The following is a 25,307-nucleotide window of genomic DNA, read 5'->3' as shown; positions in this document are numbered from 1 at the left end:
ACCCTTCTGGAGATGAAAGACTGATCTAGTTCATGTGGTACATGAATAAAACATATAACTGACACTCCTTTGGGAAACCACTGTTCTAACAATTCTCATTAGCAGTGAGACTCTACCCTCCATTCCCAGAGATCAAAGTGAGTACAGTGCAGTGGAAACATGTTGATTATGTAGCTGGCACCTCCATATATGTTCACATTGGGTGTAAAATATGGTAGTTAGAAATAGAAAAAAACAGAAACCCCAAAGCTACAGAAAGTATTAATCGGATACTTCTCTCTCTTACCCAGCCTTCTAGCTCCCATTAAGGGATCAGTGACACAATGATCACCTGCATTTCTTAGAGACACGAAGATCTCATTGTCCTTTCTCATGCCTAATGACATTCATTCTAACACCTGTCATTTGTGGATCTTCTATTGGTAAGGCACATCACTAGGTACATTGCATGTATTGTTTCATTTAAAACTCCTAAAGACCCCATAAGGCATTAGAAGGATATGAATTCAGGTGTGCATGAGTCCAAAGTCTGCATTCCTATCGGGCTGCACAATTCTCATAAGCAGCATAAAACTAGCTCCCATGGAGAACCATGGGTCTCGTCTCTTCCAAAGTGTCATTCCTCTAGTAGGCCACATCCCAAACATGTACTCACACCGCATGCACAATATGGGTACATGAGGTTCTATCTGATTTTCAAAAAGTTCCCAGAAGCATGTCTCCTATTTGTTGACTGCTGCAAATCTGATGAGTACTAGGGAATAGATTATGGTGTGTATTTGACAATGGAGAGCATATACCAGAGGGAGTTTACAGGAGTGTGGATTTCTGCATCACTGAGATAACACCTACCTGCTGCCATTTAGAGGTGCCATTAGTTCATGTTGATCTACAAAGGTTCAGTGGTGTTGTGGCCTGACATAGTTTTGACTCTTGCTCCATGGAGAGTAAGTGTTTATGGTATGGGAGAAAAACTTAAGAAAGTAGTGACATTATTATGGCAGTGTAAGAAAAATAAAGAAAGGTGAGTAGTCATTTATCCTGTTTTCAGTAGCCACTGCTGCACATCCTTGAGGATAATTCTCCTTTAAAAAGAAGCAGTGACAAAAAGCAGTGTCTCTACAACAGAATAGGGAGTAGTTCAGGTGACTGGGGAATAAGAGGGAGTACTATGCTTCTAAAACCTAATAGATTTCACCAATTACTGTGGTGAATTACAGATTTCACCAAATTTAAAAGTACAAGAGTTAGGGAGATAGAAGTGATCCTCTTTTCAAAGTGCCTTCTCTGTCTTCATTGCAGCTAAAGTTCCATTTTGTTTCTTTACTCATAAAACATGTTTTTCTTAGCAGTTTCCTGTTCCTAATTTTAAAATACACACTGACTTTCCAATTGTGGGGCTGATATCACACCAAAGTTTTCTGAAAGCAGCAGTAAAGCTAAGATCTAAAATCTGATATAGAGTGTAAGAATATGATTATGCAAAACACATCCAAAAGACATGCAAACGTACTAGGGAAAAAAAAACAGAAATGCTTAAGCTACAACTGTTGCACTTAATTGGGTTAGACTTCATTTGACCTACCTCACCCATTTTACAAATGTGCTCATGAAAAAGCAGACAGCAAATAAGCAATGAAATTCTTAAGCAATTATGCTGAAACTTATAAAGACTTAAAAATTTCCTACAGCATGAGGCAATCTGCAAGTAGAGCCAAATGTTCTCGAGTGTTTCAAATAACAATTATAAAGCATTGTCATTAGGAAAAAAAGCTACAAATTTCTCATTATGTACAATATGAACTCTTTAGTAGCAAAACATACCAGGAGCTATCCATGAATATATGCATTCCATATACACACATGTATAGTCTTTCGAGTGTCTCTTGAATGCCAAAGTAAATACTTCAAATCTGATATACAGTATAACAATATGATAATGCAAACACATTCACAATGCAAATATATCAAGTATACATCTGTAAAATGTATTTCACTCTCTTATCTAAGACCTAGCTGATACCAACCATTTCTGATCAGTCTGGGACTTAAGGGAAGACTGAAGCAACGAAGTACAAACTGCTGAGCATGTCGCAGAGGTTTTGTTATCGTCTTCAATGTTTTCTTTCCTTAATAGTACTCAACACACTGAAAAACTACCCCCAAACAGCCACACACTGAATAAAAGTCACAGACTCCATCATTCTCTAATCCTAACTTCATTTTTTCTTTGCACATAACATGACACTACCAATGCCACTTTCTTCCTTGGAAGTCTAGAAAATGTGAAAACTGCCCACCTGAATTTCAAATCCGAATGTTTCATTATCCTGCTTCTCCACAGTAACAAGCTTTCTGTAATAAAAATGTTTAAAAAAGAAACTGCATGAAAATTAAAGTATCGCATTTGGCACAGATTTATCATTAAAAATAACTGTCACAATTAAAAATAACTGACATTTATGTAAATTGTAGTATGTAAGATTCTGTGTGTGTGTCTGTGTGTGTGCATCTGTGTGTGTGCGTGAGAGAGAGAGAGAAAGGGAGAGAGAGAAAAAAACAGTCTGGAGAGCTGTGTTTCTAAATATTTTGGGAGAGACAAAAAATAATTCAATCTCTTTACCTTTGAGACCAGGAAAAGTCACTTAAAGAACTTGATCTGGTCAAAGCAAGCTGAAAAACACAAAAAGCATATAGTTATCCCAGGGTCTTCAAGATAGACTGTAAAATGTTCTAAATCTCTCTCTCTCTCTCTCTCTCTCTCACACACACACACACACACACACACACACACACACAACCTGTTCTTTACCACCTTCTTTGGCCCAGCTCCTGGGAAATTGTTGAGTAAAGGCAGCCATTTCCATTCTCTACATTCTCTAGTGATAGCAGAGGAGAGTAGGGAGACAGGATTCTAGGCATTCCAATTAAAAGATTGAAAGAGGTTTAGATAGTAATACGATGTGGCAAAAGAGTTAATATAATGTGGCAAAACTCCAAGGCTTCCAAAGACAACTTCCTCTCTGGTCTGTATTTAAAACAGCCTCTGAAAGATTAACCATAGCAATTTGTAATCACACTGAAATCCAAAGAAAAATAGCATACGTAGAATGGCATATGAAACCCAAATACTTTATAGTTTTTGGAGATGATGATGAAATGACTGTGTTTACTATAATAATTCAATACATTACTCTTTTTAGTAGGATAAAATAATCTCTAACCAACCAACTCACACACACAATTCAGGTAAAACCAGGAACTCAAAACCTCATTTCTGCTTATGATTTATTTTTGTAATAGTTTTGGAAGACTAACATGAAATTTCCAGCCAAGAAAGGAAAGAAACCTCAGAATAGTATCAATGGTATAAATAATATCACCTTCATTCCTCTGCACTTTCGGAAAAGATCATATAAACATAAGCTTTCAGGACACATTCTAGCACTGTAAACAGAAGCAGCATCAACAAAAGGTGACAACTTATTTTTTAGGAAAATCGCAGCAGGTTTTTGTGTTTTTTTGGTTGGTTTGTTTCTTTGTTCGGGAAATGTTTATTAGCCCTATTCTCAAGTGTTGGTTCAAGGGCCCAAAACATACGCTACTAGCTAACCCATCGTTTTTAATTGTCGACCTGAAATGGTTGTCATATATAAATGAACACATAAAATATCAAGAGATCAATGCATAGTCAGTCCAGACAAAGCAAAATAAAATAAGTAAAGGACGAAAACTAGAAGGGGGAAAATACGTAGGAGATATTAATGCTTATGTGACAAGTTACACAAATGAAATGCTTATTAAGACATTCATTAGGAGTGAAGCCTACACCACTGTAGGAAATTTGAATTACCAGGTACCAAATGCCAGCATTTTCACAAATTTCCCGGAATGGACCAGTGTTAAGAATTCAGCCATCAGTCCATAAACTTAATGTAATGGAGAGGTGGTCTCTTCTTACCAATTTGCTATAAATTAATTATATTTTCCTCTTTTGTTAGTTCTGGGCTTCAACTCACTTATATCGCAATGGAGACTGAAATAAATTGCTCAGACCCAAAAAGATTCTCTAGTCTTGCTAAAAAGTATCTCTTTTCAATTTGTAAGCACTAACTGTGGAATGCCTACAAGGATTCGTATGGTTTGTTGTAACCTGGTTTTGTACCTCGTATGTACCGTTACCAAGGATAGGGACTATTCATCCATGTTAGTGGGCCTCCTTGCAGAAGAGAGCCACAAACTTGATATTTCCAAGCATTCTCAGTCTCTCCCTTATATTGTACTCATATTTTCTTAATCTATTTTTATCATCTTCAGCTGCTTGTTTTCCGCCCTTAATTCAAATTATATAATGATAACTAGGGCTTTTTTTATTCTTCTTATAAAAGTTTCTTATACCTCCATAAATAAGGGCTTATATTTTTAAAGTATTACTCTTGCTATCAGTATTCATCATATTATTCATATATCCATATAGAGAGAGCTACATATATATGTATACATATATGTATATATTTATATGAAATGCATACTGGATCAAATACTTCACATCTGTACATAATCATCTGTGTGATTTGGACCTCTTGGGGAATGTTATTTGTTTTACTTTCTGCCCCAATGCCCAGCACAGGGCCTGGAATAGAATGGAAACTTAAAAATAGAGAAATAGATAAAAATAAATAAACTACTAAACGAAAATGGAAGCAACTGAGGTGGTTGAAGAGCCAAGTTAAATATTCAAGTTCAGGAGAAATATGTAAAGAGAGTCTTCAACATTGTCCTTTATTAAATTCAATATCATAGGAAAAACTCAAGGATAATCACTAAAATACATAAAGTAAAATTTAAAAATCTTAAATATGTAGCAAGATTTAAAAATGAAAGAAAACAGACAACTGTATATCCATATGCAGAAGAAAGAAACTAGACCATACCTCTCACTCTATACAGAAATCAACTGAAAATAAGTAAATGGATCAAAACCTTCATGTAAAACCTGAGACAATAAAACTACTGGAATAAAACATAGCGGAAATGCTTCAGCATATTGGATTGGGAAAAAATTTTATGAATAAGACCTTCAAAAAACAGGCAACAAAAGCAAAAATAAACTAATGGGGTTATATTAAACTAAAAAGATTCTGCACAGCAAACAATCAACAGAGTGAAAAGACTACCTGTGGAATGGAAGGAAATATTTGCAAACTTCTCATTTATATATCCAGAATATATAATGAACTAAAATACCTCAACAGAAAAAAAAATTTAAAAATGGGCAAATGATCTGAACAGACATTCCTCAAAGGAAGCCATACAAGACTGGGCGTGGTGGCTCACGCCTGTAATCCCAGCACTTTGGGCAGCCGAGGAGGGTGGATCAACTGAGGTCAGGAGTTCAAGACCAACCTGGCCAACATGGTGAAACCCCGTCTCTACAAAAATGTAAAAATTAGCCAGGCATGATGGCAGGTGCCTCTAATCCCAGATACTCGGGAAGCTGAGTTGGAAGAATCACTTCAACCCGGGTGGCGGAGATTGCAGTGAGCTCAGATCATGCCATTGCACTCCAGCCTGGTGACACAGTGAGATTCCATCTCAAAAAAAAAAAAAAAGAAAGAAGAAAGAAATAAAGAAAAAGAAGACATACAAATGGCTAACAAATATATGAAAAAATGCTCAATATCACTCATCATTGGGGTAATGGAAATTAAAACCACAATGAGGTATCATCTCACACCAGTTAGGATAGCTATTATCAAAATGACAATAAATAATAAATGCTAGTGAGGATAAGGAGAAAAGGGAACTCTCATACACTGTTAGTGGGAATGTAAATTAGTACAGCCACTATGGAGAACAGTATGGAGGTCCCTCAAACAACCACAAATAGAACTACCATATGATCCCGCAATCCCACTACTGGGAATTCATCCAAAGGAAAGGAAATCATTATATTGAAGAGACATCTGCACTCCCATGTTTATTACAGCACTATTCACAATAGCCAAGAGATGGCATCAGCCTAGGTGTCCAACAACAGATGAATGGATAAAGAAAATGTGGTATATATACACCATGGAATACAATTCAGCCATAAAAAAGAATGAAATCCTGTCATTCACAGCAACATGGATTGAACTGGAAGACATTATGTTAAGTGAGATAAGCCAGGAATAGAAAGTTAAACACCACATGTTCTCACTCATATGTGGAAGCTAAAAAAAGTTGATCTCATAGAAGTAAAAAGTAGAACAGAGGATACTAGAGGCTGGGAAGGGTTGGGGGAAGAAATGGATAGGGACACATTTGTTAAAGGATACAAAATTACAGCTAGATAGGAAGAATAAGTTCTAGTGCTCTATACTGTAGGCTAACTATAGTTAACAATAGTATACCATGTACTACTTTCAAATAGTTAGAAGGAGGATATTCAACAGTCCCAAAACGAAGAAATGATCATTGTGTGAGGGAGATTATGGATACGCTAATTACTCTGATCTGATCACTGTACATTCTATGTATCAAAACATCACTATGTATACCATGAGTATGTATGATTATATATCAGCTAAATAAATACAAATTTTAAAAATCAAAAAATTTTAAATGAAAGAAAACAGACAAGAACAAAAAAAAAAATTCAATCCAAAACAAGAAATGTTGAAAAAGTACTAACAGAAAACAAAGATAGTAGTGCCTTAGTACATAGCTGCTAAGTGGATGAATGGTGGCAAGAATAAATACATTATTAGTAAAATTTGGAGCCTTGTCAATTTTAAATACCTTTTTAGTATGTCAGAAATCAATGCATCTATTAGGAACTTCAAGATTTCATCCAATCTGTCTTTTGAATCAAAAGTCATTCTGGATAGATTCAAATGTAAAATCTTTTCAACCACAGGACAGACCTGAAGCCTCTATAGATATTTCCCCCACCACTCTACCTCTAACCTTTCTATCTAGCTAATTGACTAGTTAAAGATGGAAATATTTGTCTAGCACAACATGAGAAGCATAGCAGATTTTCAATTCCTGTGGACTAACTGACTTGGGTTATCAGCAACACCAAAAGTCAGATAAATCAAATTACAAATTAGTTTCCATTCTGTATTAGCTAAGAGGCTGTTTCAAGCACCTAACACTTAAACAAAAAACAATTTAAATAAATTAAGCACCGCCAAATTCTCTGACACGTGCCACGTCTTGACACAAAGCCTACTTGTTTTTGATCTGGGCTGTCAGACTCAGGCGATGTGGAAAGGAATGTTCCCAGGGTTCGACCTAGCTCACACACCAAACTACCTGCCTAAAGTGAAATGAAGTGTGTCTAAGGTCTTACCAAGGGTTTTGCACTTTGAGAGAAAAAAAAAAAGTCTTTCCTGCACCCCTTTCCCTAGGGCGAGCAGCCTTATTCAAGGATCTGACCAGTGGGTCTATGTTCCCCAGACAGCCCTCCCAGCCAGAGACTTTTCGAAGGGTTGTAGTGATGGCACCAAAAATCATGAATGAGGAACTGGTGTGCAATTCACAGCATATGCTGGCAACAGCTGTCTTTTATTACACATTATCTAATATGAGAAATCTAGGTTTAGCAATTTGGCAGGCTTGCAAACTACACATTCAATTATGACTGCTGAATAGACAAAGCTTAACTCCTTGCTAGCCATAATACACTGATACCTAGGGTTGGGCTTACGATCACTCTTCTGTTTTTAGTCAGATGACTTAAAAGATCAGGCATTAATATTCAAAATTTAATTTCTTCTGCTCTGCAGTGATTCCACACATTCCTCTTCAGTGGGAAACCAAGACCAAATACTTCAGCTGTCAATTTCTGAAAGATAGGAGTAATTGGTAGCTCAGCGAGATAGCCAGCCCTCCTTAGAGAAGCTCAAAGTTCAACACTGTAGCCACTTCTGGGGGTGTTACAGAGGTTACTTCCTCCTGGTCCCCACTCTGCATACTCATCTCCTGAAAGTGTTGGGGAGGGTGCTGGGGCCAGGTTACTGATTCAAGAGTGAGGTTTTTTGTCACTGTTATTTGTTTCAAAGGCCCCAAAATTATGTGCTCTGCTCCCTTTCCAGTCCCCTGCCTCACTCCCCAATTCTTCCATGCAACTCCCACCCCCTTTTAAGTAAGGAGCATTAGGATATCAACGCTCCACAGACTATTCAAAGATACAACAAAATAATGGAGCTGAACTTAATTTCCTAACATTAAGTGCCCAGAGAAACCGAAATACAATACTGCCATTTCCAAGTAAGTTCTGATTGTAGGCTCACAGACTCTTCAAGAAAAATTATTGGATATTGACCATGCATGCCACAATATGGATTAAAGAATAATTTTCAAACTCTTTTGTAGTGAAATTAGCACAGTTTTCTACCTAAAATTGTCATGAGGTGATTAAAATCCTTTGGTGTAGTTCAGGACAATTGGGAGTTACGGCACCTGATGGGTGTGCTGCGGGACACACGGTGAAAGCTGCTGCAGGGCAGAGCCCAGCCCAGCAGTGTACACATCCCAGAGCAGAGCACACATTCCCTATCTGAACTTGTAGATGAAATCAGCCTGCCAGAAGTTGCCTATTTAGCAATAATGTGATAACTAAAAGAAAATTAGGAAAAGAGAGTCAGTCTGTGGTACCACTGAAGTTTGTGGACTTGTTTGTCAGGTCCCTGGTTCTCACTATAGCATTCTGTAAAAACTGCTTTCCAAAAGCAACGTACTACAGTTATGAGAGTGGGTCACTCTTTGTCAATGATGCCAAAGACAATCACTACTTCTTTGGCATCATTGATAGAGACTGTCCTTAATTCCTCCTGTCTCCTTCCTACCGAGCTTTCCATTGCAAAGATATTTTTTTCTTTTGCCCTAAAACCGTGTTCACAAGTAGAAGCCATACTGGGGTGTCTGACACTTCCCATCAGTACAGGTAGTGAGATAATATGCACACAGAGAAATCTATTTTTAAATAATTCTGAATGTAAACACCCAATTGATTCTGAAGACTAATTTGAAACTACAAGCTAACCAGATATAGCTTTGCAGAAACCAAAGCCAACAACAACAAGAAGTATGAGCTGTTGACGTCAGCCCTGAAAGTGTTGAAAATAACAGTAGGCAGAGAAACACCTGCTCATGTGATTGCCTCACAAGGATCTTGTTGCCTGCAATTTAGTCAGTGCCAAATGGGTGATTATTCTCTAAAAACCAGTTAAAGGAAATGAACATCCATTTGGAAGATTGTGAAATGTTGGGATAAACTTGCATCAAGTCTCATTGATGATAATTGTACGGAATCAGAACTATCATGTACAAGAAGTTTTGTTTTGCTATTTTCTAAAGCAATTCTCACAACAGTAAGAAAAAGCTGTTTGAATATGGAAAGTCTACCACATGAAAGAATTTGAGAGAAGGGGAATGAGAAGACCTAGAAAGGATGAGAATATCTGCATAAATTAATTAGTATGGGGATGTGTGTGTGCCTGTGTGCACATGTGTACATGTACATATGCACATACACAAACACACACACGTGTATTTCATATGCCAAAATTCCTCTCTTTATCCTCCTCTGATAATCAGCCTCTCCTACTGATTGCCTTCTTTCAGTTCACACTATCTTCACTCTGGCTCAAAACCAGATGTGACTCCTTCATCTTCAGTCCCTTTCATATTAAAGCCTCTCAGCCACCTTTCTGTTCCCCCATTTCCTTTTTCTCCAACTACTGCAAAAGTTCCTCCCTCACTACTAGTCTCTACTCACTAAGCCACTACATTTCTACAATAAGGTTCCTGAAATCCTCTACTTCTCAAACACGTTCAGTGGCCCTCATGCCGGCTTTTTCAGGGGAAGTTGTCCAAGTGTTCTGTAAAGCAGCCCAGCGCTGAGATCTCCTCTCACCTCCTACACACTAACCAGGTTCTCCTGACACACTCAATATTGTGTTGTTACACAAAAAAGTCCTCCAGGCACCAGGATCTACGCCTCAGCTTCAATTTCTCCCTTGCTCTGGAATACCTATTTCCAAGGCTATGTTTAAAGATGTTTCACTTGGATGAGAGTATTCACGTTGTTTTACTTTGCATAAAACCCATTATTTCTGCTTACTGAATTGTAAACAGTATACGGATAGGAAACATTCCCTTCTCGTCTTTTTACCTCTCCTACACTTAGCACAATGTCTGTCTCCCAGTAGGTGCTCGGAAACCATCTGTTGCATTGAATTGCATGGGCTAGAGAGTAGATCAAATGAGTAAGGTTGCAGGTATGGAGGACATAGAGAGTGGAAAGTTCCCACCCTGATTGAAAAAGTACCCATAGTCTCCAGAGAAAAAAAAGAAAAATCATCGCCTAATCAAGTGAACCTTAGTGTGATAGCTTCATGGCAAATATAAAGAAAATCTGACTGCTTTATATCTGAAAACTGAAAAAAGATGTCGACATTTCTCATGTTGCTTTATCTTCAGACAGGTTGTAGATTGATAAAATGTTCATCATTACATTAAACTTTGTATCATAAAAGCACTTTAGATTGAGAATGATCAATAACCCAAATCATGGAAAATTATGCCCTTATCTTCACTGTGAAAAATACCAAGGAATCAGCTCTATACATCACTGAAAAAAGATCATGTCTCTCCCACTATGCCATACCTCTCTAATCCTGAATTTAGAAGGCTTAAGAGAAGCACATGATTGTACATGCAAGACTTAAGCACAAAAATTCTTGCTTTATGGCAATTCTAAATATTTTCTGTAGAAATGCTACATCGAAATTCAAATATGTACCTGGGGATTTAGAGCAAGTTGTTTAAAAAAAATCCTGAAGAGGTATTATGGTTAAAAAAAAATTTTTTTTACATGTTAGAAATTGAAGAATGAAAAAATCAAAATAAATTCAGTTAGACATAGATTTTTCCAAATGCGTTTTCATCCCTAGAGACAAACTTTGCAATAAAAATATTAAAATGGCATAATCTAGCATTTAATAAGCACACACTGAATGCCAGTCACTGTTAGGCACTGCACAGTTCCTTATTTAACCAACATAAGAACCCAATAAGGGTGGTTCTATTATTAACTCCATTTTAGAAAAAATGAAACTGAAGCTTAGAGAGGCAAGTGGCTTGCTCAAGATCCCACAGACACTAAGTGGTGAGCTGATATTCTATCTGGCACTCATCTATCAAAAAAAAAAAAAAATCTTACTTTCCAATAGCCCGAGGTATGTGCCAACACCCTAGAGCTGAAGATAATTAGTCAACAAAATTTGTCCTCAGAAAAAGTACTTCTTATTTGATTATGAACTGAAATGACCGTCAAGGGCTGCAAGTAAGGATGGAAGGGAAAGAATCAATGGAGACACAATGGGGAAAAGATAATTAATTCTCATACTGGTTGTATCTATATAAACCATCTTCAAGCTTTTTATGCTTAATGATGTTTATTTTACCTGAGAACTTCTTCAAATAAGAAAAACAATCTTAATTTTTGCCCTGAAAAAAAAAGTTTGATTGTGGTCTCAAATCTTTGGACTGGTTCACCTAGCTCCCTCAGCATCTCACCTCCTTCGCCCATAATAATCAGCCAGTAATTCCAAAGCCTCTAAAATACCACTATTAGTATGAAGTCAGACAAACATATCACTCTGCCCTCAAGAGAATGTGAACACTCTAAAGGGTACAAAACAGCAATCATACCTGCTTTCGTCCCCGAGGCAGAGTAGCCACCGTGTCTGCCAGCATTTGAATCCTTCTATTATCGTCCATCGTAAGGCTGCCTGTGAGTGTGGAGTAAGAGCTATACGCTGGCCCAGCGCAGAAGTCCGCCAAATTGCCATTGCTGCTGTGTTGCAGGAGCCTTTGTAAAGACATTGTGAATAAAGATCACTCCAGCTAGCACATGGTTGAGTGGCCTTGCAGGATGGGGGAAGCTAAAAGTACAACTCTGACAAGTAATCAAAAGTAGCAAAGCAGAAAGAGCCCATGTGACCTCTGTGGTTTGAGGAACTTGTTACACAAACCCTATCTTGCAATTCACTCCCATTTCTCAAAGCTTTTTTTCTTTAAGCTCCAGAGAGAACCTGGAGCTAATTTTTACAATTTAAAGAAAAATCAGCTTATTTTTTCACCTCAAACAGCCGGAACTCTTATGCTTTTATGTTCTGTGGCAAGTTGTATTCACACCACCATTTGCCATTTTTTTCTTTAGAGAAGAAAGAAAAATGTCCCCAAGTGCTACCATTTGTTTCCCATCCATTCTCTTACTTAACATTAGCAATGCAGTGCAGAAGTCAGCACATGAGGACATTCAGTTCTTGTGAATATAGGCAAGAATTACAGGTGCTGGTCATAATGTTCTCTCTCGAAGTCCTTGTAATACTGTACTTTCCCTGAAGTATACCCTAGATCATTAATGTTCATCAAAAAGACATTATACCTGCCACTGGGGTTGTGACCATTCAGCATTCTTCTGGTTGTCCTTTTACTACTTTGTCCTTACTAAAATTACCCATGATCTTTACAAAGTACAATGGGAAGGGAAAGCCAGCACATTTAGGGCACAATATTGCCATTTCTTAGATCAGACTTTGCGGCAGCATCAGCGAGTGGTCCCGGGGAGGAAAGGAGTGGGCAGAAGGTAACAGGCAAACCAAGGTGGCACCAAGAACGTTGCCTGTTGGTCCCCGCATGTGCATATGGGTCAAGGGCACCATCACCAAGTACTCAAGATCACAGATGCTTTTTTTTTTTTCTTTGGCTGAGGTTGGGGGGCAGGTAGTTTTGAGAGAACTGGTTTCAGTGGAGGAGTAGGGGAGGCAAGTAAAAGGGAGAATCGAAACAAAAGTCAAAAAGAGAAGTTTTATATGGCATGAAAAGTCAAATGTGCTTTTTAAAATCTCTGAAGATCAATACTAGCATTTAAAAGAGTTAGCAAATCTTTGAACTAAAATGGAATGTGTGTGTACTGGAAGTGAAGATGAATTCAACTCAAGTAGAAATTGCCAAATATAAATAGTAAAATCTGAATTAATAGTGCTTCAAAAGTTGAAGCCAATTATAGATTTTGAAAACTCTATCACAGCATGACTCATTATACTGGAATTGAATTTTGACATGGACAAAGTGATATCACAAAAAACATATAATGGTCTAAATCGGGAATTAAAAACACATATGTTTTCAGAAGCCAGGTGAGTAACATAAATATGTAAGGCAAAAGGGAGTGGTAAATACCTTGGCAACTAAAGAATACATCAATTATAAAGATATTCACGTAAAATCTATATTTATAGATATGTACAGATATGTATACAGGTATATGTGGGGGGTGTGTGTGTGTGTGTGTGTGTGTGTGTGTGTGTGTTAGGAAGACAGAGAGAGAGATTGATTTTAAAAACATTTTCAGGCTAAGAGGCACATAAATTAAATCAACACTATTAATGGATGACAGCAGTCCACTGTACCCTAGGAATTTGATAAAGTTAGGTAAATATTTTTAATATTTATTCTTAATATTTTAAAATGCCAAATGGAAATTATACACTTGCTTAATATAAGGCCACCCACTCAGGCCAACTGACTCACTCATTTTTATAAATGACTACTAAAATTGTACCAATTCATTGTTATACTGACCTTAAGCTGATGTAAATCATAGATCATCATTCAATTAAGAAAATGGAAAATAATTTACTTATTACTTAACTCATGAAATGTGTTAACAAGTAAAATTTTTCAAATAATGGGATCCCTGGATACAAAACAAGGGTCAAAAGCAGCTCTGACATCCAGCCAACCCATATCAATATGGTCACATCTGTTAATTACAAATTTTTGACCTAGTCTATTTTTATTGGTCAGTTCCCTGTTCTGTCAGTGCCTGTGTCATGCCAGTCACTAATATCCTGATCAAAAGTGTCCCTTGTGATAAAGGGTGGAGAAACAGTAATCTTTTAAGGGGAATGTGACTTCCAAACCACAAATCCTTGACTTACAAAGGTGTTCTACTGCTTAGAACGTCTCTTTTCTTTTAGGATTCACCTTAGGAAAATTATAATAGACCAGACTCTCTTCCCCTTCATCCTCCCGTTTATTTTGGAGAGGTGATTCTGGAAATGAATTGGATCAAGCTATCTAGGTACTCAAAAGATTTCAGGAGTATCTCACTGTTCACAAAATAAAATAAAATAAAATAAAATAAAATAAAAATTATTTTATATTATCTGATTTCATTCTCTGAAATGTCATATCATTTTTTTAGATTCTTCTTTTGAGACTTAATATATTCTAGTTAGGGCAATAGTTAATTGTATACAAATCTGTTTCTCTGCCAATGTCCAATTTCCTTGAAAGCAAGGAACATCTTTTATCTTTAAATGTATACGTCCTACATACAAAAATTATTCAATAAATGTTAATAAAAAGAGAAAGGTAGATATTAAACAAAATAATTAAACAATAGTGTTCTGTGGTATTAATAAGGAAAAAAATTAATTTGGTAGGAAATGTATGTACTACAAGCTCATATTCCAAAGTGCTACAATTTTCACTAAGGGGTGATCTGAGAGATGAGGACAGAGTCTCTTAAAAATACGTCCCATCTGCCATATGCTCTAAAAGCTAATATTTGTTCTGTGGGGCAAAGCTCTTATTTGGAACATTTTGTTCATAAATATGCAAATAGCCTTGGAAGGAATTAATCTTTAGTACAAATGAGATGAACACTGAGGGCCTACAACATGGAGATTTGGTACAGTCAGGTGACAGGAATATACCTAAAGCACGGAACAGAGAAAGAAAGGTGGAAAGGTTTGCAAGACAAACTGAGCCAACCTTACAATCATCCATGAAAATCTTAGGCAGCTGTAAGAGGGTTGACAACAGGGTTCCAGTGTCACACTACTTAGATTCAAATCCTAGCTCTGCTGCTTTAAAGGCTATGGACTAAGTTGTGTCCCCCAAAAATTCATACATTAAAGCCCTGAGCTTCAATGTGTCTGTATTTAGAGATAGGGCCTATAAGGAAGTTAATGAATCATTTAAGGTTAAATGAAGTCATAAGGGTAAGGCTCAGATCTGATAAGATTAGTGCCCTCACAGGAAGAGGTGGCAGAGGGCTCTCTCTCCACCATATGAGGACACAGCAAGAAGGCAGCCTCCTGCAAGCCAGGAAGAGAGCCCTCACCAGGAATTGAATCTGCCAGCACCTCAATCTTGAACTTCCCAGCACCTAAAACTGTGAGAAAATAAATTTCTATTGCTTAAAGCCACCCAGTCTATGGTATTTGTTATGCTATGGCATTGGTTATGGTGGCTTGAACTGACTAATACACTCTCTAAACCTTAGTGTTCACATATCTAAAACAAAAATTTGCAGGAAAAAATAGACAGAATAGCCCATGAATAGCACATGGTATAAAGTAAGCGATATCTACTGAATTTTGTTTTAAGTAACAAGACTTCAAAAGGAAAAGCTAAAAAAGGAAATAACATGAATTCTATATGAATAGCCCTATTCATTACCAAGTGCCTCTATGTGCAGCAAGGATGCCCTTGCTCACCCTGGAGAAGTCTAAAGGCTACACAATACATGTGAATTCCTTACCATCGAATATCAAGATGTGTTTGAAAACCATCATCAGAGCCAATGTCTGAAATTTCTGGATTATTGTAAGACACGGAAGAAGAGTAACCGGTTGCTTAAAAAATGAGACTTCCTCTATGCCTTTCTGATCTTAAGATAGTTGTTGAGTTTTTTGTTTGTTTTATTTTTGCCATTTGCCTTTATTTGCACAAGAAGATTTTATCTGGCTTCCTGGAACATGATAGGATTGTGTTTTGTTGTGGTTTGGTTTGCTAATTTGTTTTATTTTGGCCTTTTGCCTTCATTTGGAAGGGAAGTTTTTATCTGGGTCTCTGGAATGATGTAGGAGATGTGTTAAAGTCACATAGACAATATTTGAATATTGTGCTTTTGAATTTATATAAAGTAAATTTAATTTAGTAAAGTTACTCTCATATATGAGGATCCACTAACTGTGAAAACTGCTCTGTCCTATGTATCACCTTATTTGAGTGATGGAGCTGGGTAGACAGATGTCCTCATCCAACTCAGTGTGGATCACTGGAATTATGAACACTACTCCCCAGAGAGTAATAGCCTTCTTCAGAAAAGGATAAACTAAAAATCTGTAACTAGGACAAGCCCTGAAAAATAGGCAGTTCAGGAAAGGAAAATAACAGAAACAAAGGTCATAAAGACCCTATATTAGAAATCCTAGTGTGATATAAGCCAAATATTGGCTTAGAGTTGTGACATGCATATTTAAAACAGCACAAAGAAAAACTTTAAACCTAATATAAATAATAGCTGGCAATACATCAAATCTATTATATTTTTAATGCAAGTGCAAGGAAACAATTTTCTGATTTATTCAAGTTTAATTCAATCAAATCATGAAGCTAGGGGTAGATTGCAATACCATTCAAGGGATTAAACCACTAAATTCAATTGGGGCTTTAAATAGATTATCTAGATCAGTGTTTCATGAAATAACTCAGTGAGATAATTTCAACATTCTTTTAGATGTAAAAGTAGACACATTCGTTTGGTGCACTTATCACGTAGAAACATCATTAACTGCATTTTTAGATATTCCATTTGCTACTTTATCTATGTCAGGTTTAGGGGGAGTACTTTGAGCATGTTGGGCATATGGCAGAGATGGCTCCATGTTGAAGGGTCCATGCTGAAGGTACACAGTAGTATTGGGGCCACTTGGAAGCAGTCAGGATGTATGTGCATAAGTTTTAAAAGGCAGCTTCTCCTGTGGACTTATCCATATATCTATACAAAATGCTCTGTGAATGCGGGTTGTTTGAGTCTTAAGAGGCAGTCTGTGCAATGATTTTAAAACTGTACTCATGAAAATGTAAGGAGATCCTTTGAATGTCCTTGGAAATAAGGGAAGAAGAAGAAAAATAAAAAGGCATGAGAGGGGGATTCTGAGACTTTCAGCCCTGACATCAACCATTGTAGTTGTAATTGCTTTGCTTTATATTGTGTTCCCATTCATACCACATGATTTAATCGTGTTAAAAAATAAAACTGAATGAAAATACAGGCTTATAGAAAACAGAAAAGACTCTTCACATAGAGTGTGAAGAACAGTAGACTATTGAATCCCTCTGTTAAAAAAAAAAAAAAGTGTCAGCCGTCTAATGAGTTCCCCAATTTCTACTGACTATCACCTTTTTGGAGAGATAAAGCCCTAACAGTAAAAATCCCTTTAAAAAGAAACACAAACGAAACCAGGATAACCAACAGTTAAAGGAACCCTAATTCTGGAACATTTTTGTACTAAGGGAATTGTTCTATAATATGAAGATGCCTTTCCAAGAAAGATTCAAGCTTTAAGACAAATATATAATTGGTTGACCACTTATTACCAGGAATATTTTCCTTCTTTGAGGACTATTGTATTTTTTAAAAAGTAGCTATTTTTATTTTAAAGTTACTTGATTAATAAAACATTTAAGAATATGTCCAATCAAGTATAAACATCGAGATCAAGATATAGAGGCATATAGAGATCTACCTGTCTATATAGAGAGATGGATAGATGATTTTCATTTAGTTTTATTTTTAACCTGATGCATATATATCTTTATCTTGCTGCCATAACAATCATGAAATAAATGAATTATATTAGCCACACCCAATAGAAATTGGCTTCAGTGAAGAGGGCTGTTTCTATTTGAATATAGGAATAATTTATTTTATTTTATTTATTTATTTATTTGAGATGGAGTCTTGCTCTGTCACCCAGGCTGGAGGGCAGTGGTGTGATCTCGGCTCACTGCAAGCTCCGCCTCCCAGGTTCACGCCATTCTCCTGCCTCAGCCTCCCGAGTAGCTGCAACTACAGGTGCCCGCCACCACGCCTGGCTAATTTTTTTGTATTTTTAGTAGAGACGGGGTTTCACAGTGTTAGCCAGAATGGTCTTGATCTCCTGACCTTGTAATCCATCCGCCTCGGCCTCCCAAAGTGCTGGGATTACAGGTGTGAGCCACTGCACCCAGCAGGAATAATTTATTGAAATCAGTTCATTCAAATCTATTTGAGGCAAAGAGCATGACCTTAGGCAATAAAATAAAACCACTAAATTTCTGCATTAAAAAGAAATTAAATTCAATGTAATAGATGTCGAAGCTATTAAGGTTGATTTTTGCTTTTAAAAATTCCAAGTAAGCTGGGGTTAGAAGGAAAAATACCTTAACATAATGAAGAGTATCTACCAGAAATACCCACCCAACATTAACCTCAATATTGAAACGTAAATTATGTTTCATTTTTGTAAGAAGGCAGACCACGATGACCATAACCATCGTCACTCTTCACAATTTTACAGTATATCACAAACAAAAGATATAGAATTTATAAAGAAACACAATGAAACTGTCAAGTTTGTTGATTATATGGCTTCACAACTAGATTATCCAGGACAATTCATGAAGAACAAAAACCTGGTAAGAATTTTTCTGAAGTATAGCATTCAAAAGACAACATACAAATATAAAGAAACAAGCTTCTTATACAATAGCAGTTATGTTATATATTTGTTAATATATTATATTATAATATTATCTTATTACAAAAGAACTTATAAGAATGGGAGAAAGACACATCAAAATAGCCAAAAAGTCATAAAACAGAAATGAACTTAGGAAGCATTCTTAAGATGTTATGAAAAAAATTCTAGAGTCCAGACTAAGGAAAGGCATGCCATGTTCTCATATGAGAGGAGCCCATCTTATAAAGACGTTTATTATCCCCAAATGTTCTAAAATAGTTCACCGCAAGTCAAAATCTCTATAGGTTTTGTGTGTTTGCTTGCTTGTTTGTTTATAAAATTTGACACACATTCTTACACTCATCTGAAAGAGAAAGTGCACAAGACTAGCCAACAAAAATCTGAAAATAAAAGAGGTAAGAGACGGAGGTAAGGATGGGCATTGGGAAATCTATCTTTAATATTATATGGGTTAGAACTGTATTGTCAAACAGGAAAGGTCAGTAAAAAGAATGTCTATAAATACAATATTATCAAAGAATAGAGACTCCCCAAACATACACATGCATATGTAGAAATTTATATTTCCATGAAGTTATTTCAATGTATTAGGAAAAGAATATATCTTCCAATAAATAAGACTGGAACCCATTTGAAAAAAATTAAATCTTAGCTTTTTATGATAATATAATAGTAATTTCCAGGCAGCTTAAGGAGTTAGAAAGGTAAAAATAATTTAAAATCTATAAAAGCATAGCAGAAAATATAGAATATTTAACATAATTGGGTTGGGAATGCTTTTCCTAACAATATATAAGAGCCCAGAAAGCGTTAGCAATGTAAAGATGAAAAACTTGTGTTCAATGAAAGCTATAATGTTCATAGGTGAAAGCTAAGTGAAAGATAGCAAGAAATTATTTGTGACAGACAATTGCTTAATGGTTGTAATAGAGTTCTTAAAATTATACTTCTCAACAAAGTATTTTTAAATACCAAAGGCTAGGAACAGCTAATTTACAGGTGAAATACAAATTGTCGATAGATTTATTAAAGGAACTCACCCTAGTTAGTAATCAAGAAAGCAAAAACTAAAATAGATACTACTTTTTGCCCACCAAATAAACAAAAATAATAAAGGTTAGTGAAATCCAGTATTGGCAAAATTGCAAGTAAGTGAGCACTTAAACACTTTTGGTAGGAATACAAATCAATAAAGACATAACAACACTGGGGTAATTTGACAGTATCAAAATTTTAAATGTGCAACATGAAATGTGTTGCTCTTTTGACAGTTAATGGTAGTGAATCTTCTTTTAAGAACTGACCCTTAGGGCAGGGTGCAGGGCCTCACGCCTGTAATCCCAGCACTTTGGGAGGCCGAGTTGGGTGGATCACCTGAGGTCACGAGTTCAAGACCAGCTTTGCCAACATGGTGAAACCCCATTTCCACTAAAAATACAAAAATTAGCCAGGCATGGTGGCAGGTGCCTGTAATCCCAGCTACTCAGGAGGCTGAGGCAGGAGAATGGCTTGAACCCAGGAGGCAGAGGTTGCAGTGAGCCATGGTGGAGCCACTGCACTCCAGCCTGGGTGATGGAGCAAGACCCTGTCTCAAGAAAAAAAAAAAATAGAGAGAATTGACCCTATGGAAATACTTCCATACGTGCAAAAAACAATTCAAGAATGATTCTTGTGGCATTGTTTGTGATTGCAAAAAACCAGAGTTTTAAATTTACATTAATAGGGAACTGGTTAAATAATTTATGGTAATTTAATTCAATGGAATACTTTGCACCTATTGAAAAGTATACAATAAACATTCATATGCTGATAAAAATTTTTAAGACAAAGTGGTGAAAACGGTAGAATAATAGGTATGGTGTGATCCCATTTATACTTTTTTCTTAAAGTTCACATACATATATGTACACTAACATGTATAGACATAAAAAAAAGACTAGAAAGATATATACCAGCCTGTTAATAGAATAGTAGTTACTTCTTGAACCGTTGTGGGAGAAGATGGGTAGGAAAGTTCAAAGTGTATGCCATATATGGCTTGAATCTTTTATAGTAAGTACGCATTCATATATTATTTGGTCAACTTTAAAAATATCAACAATTCACAAAGAATTTTAAAAAGCAAATCACATTTAGTTCATAATGTCTTATGGTTTTAAAGGTCCTCATACTTCTGTTTATGCTTACCAATGAGAATTACTGGTTTATCCATTGGCTGTTTTGTGTTGGTTTACAGGCTAAGATTTTATTTTGCTTAATGTGATTTTCTTTTCATTCTTTTAGGCAATTCTTTCATATTTCTTTATCTTTTTTTTTCCTCCTCAAAAAGACCTACCGAAGTCTCCACAAAATAATGTAGTAGCAGAGAGGAGCCATTAATTTTTATGATGGTAAAGGGCATTGGTGTGTTCTTTTGAAATCCACTGTTTCTAAAGTGGCAGTTTTCTAGTGTCTAATTCACTTATTACCCCTACCCTTCTCTGCCACACACACAGTTCCATTTCGAAATCCAAATCTTTTATCAAAATTCAAGGTAAACAAGTGACAGAGTTCCTTCCTCTTCCCTTACTTAGCATCCTGCGTCACACTCAGGGCTTGGCTTTTATTTAATCTTAACTCTTGCCCAATGGGCGTGGGCGGGCAGCCCCACAGAATCGGCAAGGGCTTCAGGGCTGTACAAAGTAACTTCTTAGAAAGCAAGAAACCTGTTTGGGGACTGGAATTTTGTGTAATACTTGGAACAACAAAACACTCGCACAAAATCTAGGTGATTTTCCCCAGGGCTTCGAATAAAATCCAGACTCCTTACCCTATCCTTCAAGGTCCTGCATGTTCTAGCAGATCCTACAACTTCATATCACCCTGGTCACACTGGCCTTCCTTCTGTTCCTCCAGCAGGAAGCAGTTCCTCCTGAGGGCCTTTGCACTCACTGCTTCTTCTGCTCAAAACACTGTTTCCTTTGGCCTGTTTCATTTGTCTTCTCTCTATCTCTGTCTCCAAATCCCAGTTCAAATATTACCGACTAGGGAGGTCCCAACTCAACCCATTGAATAAAGGTGATAAGCCACATCCAGATGTGGATGGACGAGCTCTAGGGAGAACTTTCACCTTAGTGTTCTCCAAATAGACACTCCTCCACTCTGCTTACCATCTGGAGCTGCCTGGATTAGCTCTGCCACCTATAGGGGACTTGTCTTTGAGAATGGTTAAGTGGATCAGCAGAGAAAGGCCAGCAGGAAGCAACAATTGGAATGTTCCTTAACTTCTCCACTTTTGTTTTCAGAGTCTAGAAAGTTGTGTGTGTGTGTGTGTGTGTGTGTGTGTGTGTAGCAGAAGGAACTACAGAAGAGCAATAAGGTAACTTCTTAGAAAACCAGAATCCTCTATTTTATTTCTTTTCCTGTCTGTTTACAATTTGTAAAAAAATGATATGAAATCTCAATTGTTTTGAGATTCAAATGTAACACAGGGAATAGTATACCAGTCATTTTTGGGTGTCCATAACCTAGCACAGAGCCTGACTTACAATAGGCAGCCATAAATGTTTCTCAAATTTTATTTAATTGACGTAAGTCAAATATATACAGTTCAGGGTAGTAAGCACAGGGGATAAACCAATAACAATATAACCCTCTAATAATTCCATACTATTTGTTAGACTCCTCAGTAAAGAATAAAATCCAGTATATATTGGTTTGCTATATATATCAAATATATATATATATTTCTCTTTCTCTCTCTCTCTCTCTCTCCATCTGTATATCTCCAGTCATCCCTCGATATCTGTGGGGGATTGGTTCCAAGATCCCTGCAGATACCAAAATCCACACATGCTCAATTGCCTTATAAAAAATAATGTAGTACTTGCATATAATCTATGCATATCCTCCCATATACTTCAGATCCTCTCTAGATTACTCATAATACCTAATACAATGTAAATGCTATTAAATAGTTGTATTGTTTAGGACGTAATAACAAGAAAATAAAGTCTGTACATGTTCAATACAGCTACAACCATCCATTTTTATTTTCTAATATTTTCAATCCATTGTTGATTGAATTCACAGATGTGGAACCCATGGATACAGAGGACTGACTGCATATATATATGTCAAATATTTATTTATTTATTTATGTATATGTATGTGTATATATATATGTATATACGTATGTGTATATGTATGTGTGTATCTGTATTATTGAAGTCCTAAGAAGACAATAGCTGAATTTACAGACTGGAAGGGATCTTAGAGTCATCTCATCTACTCCCTTAGTTTGCATGTAAACAAACTAAGGCTCAGAAAAGATGGCAATCTTGCCCAAATAAATCGAGTAATTTAATGGCAGAACTATGACTAGACTGCTTGGTCTCCTTGAATTCAATTCTGCAAGCACTTACTGAGTTTATAATTATAATAACAGGCAATATGCAAAATGTGTCTAATTTCATACAAACCATAAGAAGAGTATGATATTTATCATTCTTTTCAGATGAGGATTCTGAAGCCAACACACTTGCCTAAGGTTAACAGCTAAGACCCAGAACAGCCAGAATTAGAAACCATATCATCATTTTCCAAACATGACAAGGTTAGCCGCTCTGCAATACTGTCTCCTGTTAATTGTGCTAACCCTGTGAGAATGTAAAAATGAGCCAGATCCCTGCCCTCATGGGGAAAGAAATCAAGTAGGGAAGATAGAGACTGACAAAAAAAGTTTTGTGTGATTACAATTAAAACAATAATTCTAACAATACTATGGATTTACCAAAGAGAATCAAAGTATTTCTTCTATTAGAGCTCAGCTCATATGCCTAAGAAGTTTACAATCTTGAGAAAGTGATATGACAAGTATATAGCTAACCTTAATAAAAGGAAGATTGTCAATTATTGGTTCTATCTTTTATGGACTGAATTGTGTCCCCCTAAAAAGATATATTGACATCCTTACCCTTGGTACCTGTAAGAGTAACCTCATTTAGAAATGGGGTCTTTTTAAGGTGAAGTCATTAGGGTGGGCCCTATCCAATATGACTGGTGTCCTATAAGAAAATTAAAATGCCATGTGAAGATGGACACACAGGAAGAACCCCATGTGACGAGAGAGGCAGATTTGGGATTGTAAACTTTGTAGCTGCAAGTCAAAAAGCACCAAGAATTGACAGCCACCACAAGAAGCAGAGAAGAGGGAAACAAGGCTTCTGTGCAGAGTCTCAGAGGGAGCATGCCCTGGTGACACCTCCATTTCTAACTTCTAACCTTTGGAACTGTAATAAAATAAATTTTGAGGTTTCACCGTGTTAGCCAGACACTGAGTTTCCAGAGGTAGCCAGCCAGCTAGGACTGCTCCCTACTCATCAACGGAAATGTACAGAAGCTACTGGGCAAACACCTGACCTCCTGCTTCTGCTAATGTCAGCCAGAGAATGGTCCACTTCTCTTGCTTGGTAAGAATACTGTCTTCTGCTTAGGAGAACTGACTTCTAGTGTCAAGCAAATCTATCAGTTCTCATATGCATGCTCATTTACACCTCTGATTGTAAAAAGGGGGATTGTTGAGACAAAACCAGTAAAAAGAAGAAAGTGCCAAGGACTAAGCAGAAGAGAGTAGCAATTTTCTAGGCTCCAGATACCTTGTTTCTTTCCCTGGCTTCACCACCTGTCAGCCATAGAACTTTGAGAAAATCAGTGCCAGTTTGGGGTACATTTCCCCTTATAACCAATACAGGAAGAAATGCCACATCGTTATGAGAATCAAAATAAATGACATAGGCAATAGAAAAGATCTTTGAGAATGCAAAGTCTTATGAAAATTTAGGAGTTTAAATGTCCCCTGAAAGATGCTAGAATTTGACACACAATTTACACTTCCCTGGTACTATATTGCTGAAGACCATTATGGTTCAATTCTACACTTCCCTCGTACCATATTACTAAAGACCATTATGGTTCAGTTCTACTGTACACACCATGATGATAGTGACATAGTGTTCCAAATCTAGATAATACTGTCACTTCGGCTATAGAATAAACTCCAAACTCTTTAACATAAGTTTGCAACACCTCCCCTGACCTGTGTTCAGCATTCTTTCATAGCTGAACATCACTGTGTGCGTGCTCTTACATGCATCCTGCTTACGAAAGAAGTAAAGCCTACTGGTGATGCTTGGGCTCTTAGCCCCTTGCACAAGTTATTTAACTGTGCTTCTGTGTCTTCATCTGTAAAATGGGACCAATAACACTGCACATCACAAAGTAAAACACAACAGTGCCTGGTACATAGTAATTGCTCAGCAAATGCTTCCTACAGTTATCACTGTTATTGCTTATGGTTTGCACTCCAACTACTCTAGACTGCTGTGTTCCCTGAACACACACGGTCCTTTCCAGGTTCTGACCTCTAGCTACAGAAATTCTCCCCACTCTCCTAGCCCAACTTAAATGCCACATCTTCCCTGAAGTCTCGTCTGATACTCCCAAGCAAACGTGAGCATCCCCTCTTCAAATAATCCAAAGCACAATTTGGGGATCTCTCTTATGATAAATCACATGTTGCCTTGTTAAAATTATGTATACCTGTCTTTTCTTCTTGGGAGCCCCACCTCCAAGACAGAATTCTTTTCTCATTTATTTTGTGTCCCTCTAGCACCTAAAAGAGTGGCTTTTTCATAAGAGCTAATCAGTAAACATTTGATGAATACA

At 36.8% G+C, this 25,307-nt stretch overlaps 1 protein-coding gene across 3 annotated transcripts in view; it reads right to left on the bottom strand.

The window, feature by feature from the left end:
- The window catches only part of CYTIP (cytohesin 1 interacting protein), a 78,350-nt gene that overhangs the window by 17,762 nt on the left and 35,281 nt on the right, over positions 1-25,307 (bottom strand). Inside the window, exons 1-3 of one of the 3 annotated variants that reach the window (XM_032755664.2) lie at positions 11,707-11,952; positions 2,624-2,673; positions 2,301-2,355 (exon numbers count right to left, since the gene is read on the bottom strand). In XM_032755664.2, coding sequence (XP_032611555.1) covers positions 2,301-2,355; positions 2,624-2,673; positions 11,707-11,880 — 279 coding nt within the window. In that variant the 5' untranslated portion in view covers positions 11,881-11,952. Of the gene's footprint in view, positions 1-2,300; positions 2,356-2,623; positions 2,674-11,706; positions 11,953-25,307 lie in introns of those variants that run through there. The other 2 variants (XM_058441851.1, XM_058441850.1) reach the window with 2 other exon arrangements.

The sequence above is a fragment of the Hylobates moloch genome, unplaced genomic scaffold (assembly GCF_009828535.3).
Source record: "Hylobates moloch isolate HMO894 unplaced genomic scaffold, HMol_V3 SCAFFOLD_1, whole genome shotgun sequence".
Classification (NCBI taxonomy): Eukaryota; Metazoa; Chordata; class Mammalia; order Primates; family Hylobatidae; genus Hylobates; species Hylobates moloch.
The sequence above is the reverse complement of the archived record's forward strand: the minus strand, read 5'-3'. Positions and strand labels throughout refer to the sequence as shown.